Genomic DNA, 2,500 nt, shown 5'->3' with positions numbered 1-2,500 from the left:
CCGTCTTCAACTTCTGTGCCATCCCTCAGGTACACACACACACACACACACACACACACGCCTACGCAACCAGTCCGTCTTCAACTTCTGTGCCATCCCTCAGGTACACACACACACACACACACACATACACACGCCTGCGCAACCAGTCCGTCTTCAACTTCTGGGGCCTGTACTACGAAGGGAGCTCAACCTACCCAGATGTAACCCAGGGTTACTTTGCTAAACCGGGGTTGACAAAACCTGGTTATCTTCATTGGTGTTAATCGGTACTACGACGCTGAGTAAGAAGTTGATTTGTTGAACTGGGGTTAACCTCATCGGAGTTGGTGCGCGTTCACATAAAATGGGCGGGTTGCAGCGCAAATCACCACTTTTAATGATTACGCGATCACGTTATTACGGATAAGGAATGCGCAATGATTATAAAAAGTTGCGAGGAATTAAACCCCACTTTACGATACATCAAATACGTCGGCAGCAAACAAAGCAAGACAAGGCTGTTGGCAACGTAGGCTATTGCAGATCGGATATATAAAAGTAAAGTTTTATTTCATGCTCCTTAAATAGCCTATGTGTTACGGAGGATTATAGCTTGCGGAATGTCTGAAATGTGTTGAAATAAATACATTTTGAGTTCATACGAGTCCTACAGATGCAACACAATTCATGCCATGTATATTAATAAATATTAATAAAGGATAATTGAATGTTTAGCCCCATTGACTGATTTAGTGCATGCCTATCCTGTGAACATTTTAGATGCAACGGCAGTGCCGCTGGCAGCAGGTGAAAATGAAACTCAAAAAATATTCAGAAGGTTTATGGGCCTAGTTATAGCTTGCATTAATATTTCTTAATTACGAAAATATGTTATATTGACAATGCTTATAGCCTCCACTTTGCCTCGATCAGCTGACAAATGCAACGAATTCCCTCGGCTGAGAATGTATAGGCTATCTTTCATAGAGAATATTATATGGAGAAAGATTCTGGCGGTCTTTAAAAACCCTCGCCTTGCGAAGAGAGGCGCTTACAATTTGCGCTCCAATAATGTATCTTCCAAGTAGCCTACGTCGACATTGTGGGGTGTGGTTAACCGAAAACCTCGGGTTAACCAAGATCATAACCTGCTCGGAGCAGGTTTGAGATGCAGCGTAAATTGCCATGGCAGCATACCTCGGTTAAAACCTATCCACCTTTCGTAGTACGGGTTAACCGGGAAGTTACGCCACACGTGATCAACTTACTCTCGAAGTTACCCAGCTAAGCCAGTTACCCCGCTTCGTAGTACAGGCCCCTGTGCTATCCCTCAGGTACACACACACACACACACACACACACACACACCCACACACACACACACACACATTTGTTGGAGCTCTCCACTGGCGTGATATGCCCATCCCATCCTGGGCCACATGGCTGAGTTGTGGGAGAGTGAGAAGTGTGTGGCTGCTGTTCCCCTCCTGTCCAGGTGATGGCGATAGCGACGCTGGCGGCGTGCTACAACAACCCCATGGTGTTCCAGGGCGTGGTCAAGATCCGCAAGGGCCAAGCAGTGACCCTCATGATGCAGGCCACCAGCATGACCAACGTCAAGGCCATCATAGCCCAGTACAGCCAGGAGGTCAGTTATACACACACACACACACACACACACACACACACACACACACACACACACACACACACACACACACACACACACACACCACCAGCATGGCCGCCGTCAAGGCCATCATCGTCCAGTACAGCCAGCCATACACACACACATACACACTCTTACACACAAACACACACACACACATATATATTGCTTTATACACATACAGTTACACACCCAGGCACACCCAGGCACACACAGACACACACACAGACACACACACACACACACACACACACACTCCCTGTGCGTTGTCCTGATGTGTGTGTGTTTTCCTGCAGATGCTGCAGAAGGTGTGTGTGTCGGACCCGTCGTGTGAGCGCACTCTGCACGTGCTCAGTGTGATCCGCGAGCGCTCCCTGTGTGAGGAGTCGTTGGCGGCGCGCGCACCTCACCTGTCCCCCGTCTACCTGTCCGCCGCCATGCTGCTCGCCGCACTCAGCTGGCAGTACCTGAGCACCACCGCCGTCGCCAACGGCAACGCACCGCCCGCCTCCTCAGACATGCAGGGGCACTGAGCATGCCCACAACTCATCATCACCCCCCATGCTCCACTGAGCATGCCCACAACTCATCATCACCTCCCCCATGCTCCACTGAGCATGCCCAGAACTCATCATCATCCCCCCATGCTCCACTGAGCATGCCCACAACTCATCATCGCCCCCCCATGCTCCACTGAGCATGCCCACAACTCATCATCACCCCCCCATGCTCCACTGAGCATGCCCAGAACTCATCATCCCCCCCTGGTTCCACTGAGCATGCCCAGAACTCATCATCCCCCCCTGGTTCCACTGAGCATGCCCAGAACTCATCATCCCCCCCTGGTTC

General features: G+C 50.4%; 1 protein-coding gene across 2 annotated transcripts in view; it reads left to right on the top strand.

Moving 5' to 3' along the window:
• Positions 1-2,500, top strand: part of fdft1 (farnesyl-diphosphate farnesyltransferase 1) — a 15,763-nt gene that overhangs the window by 12,159 nt on the left and 1,104 nt on the right. For both annotated transcript variants that reach the window (XM_062550188.1, XM_062550187.1), the window contains 2 exons: positions 1,478-1,630; positions 1,948-2,500. The exon at positions 1,948-2,500 is cut by the window's right edge and continues 1,104 nt beyond it. In XM_062550188.1, coding sequence (XP_062406172.1) covers positions 1,478-1,630; positions 1,948-2,184 — 390 coding nt within the window. In that variant the 3' untranslated portion in view covers positions 2,185-2,500. The remainder of the gene's footprint in view (positions 1-1,477; positions 1,631-1,947) is intronic.

This window comes from Sardina pilchardus, chromosome 12, assembly GCF_963854185.1.
Source record: "Sardina pilchardus chromosome 12, fSarPil1.1, whole genome shotgun sequence".
NCBI classification, from domain to species: domain Eukaryota; kingdom Metazoa; phylum Chordata; class Actinopteri; order Clupeiformes; family Clupeidae; genus Sardina; species Sardina pilchardus.
The sequence above is the reverse complement of the archived record's forward strand: the minus strand, read 5'-3'. Positions and strand labels throughout refer to the sequence as shown.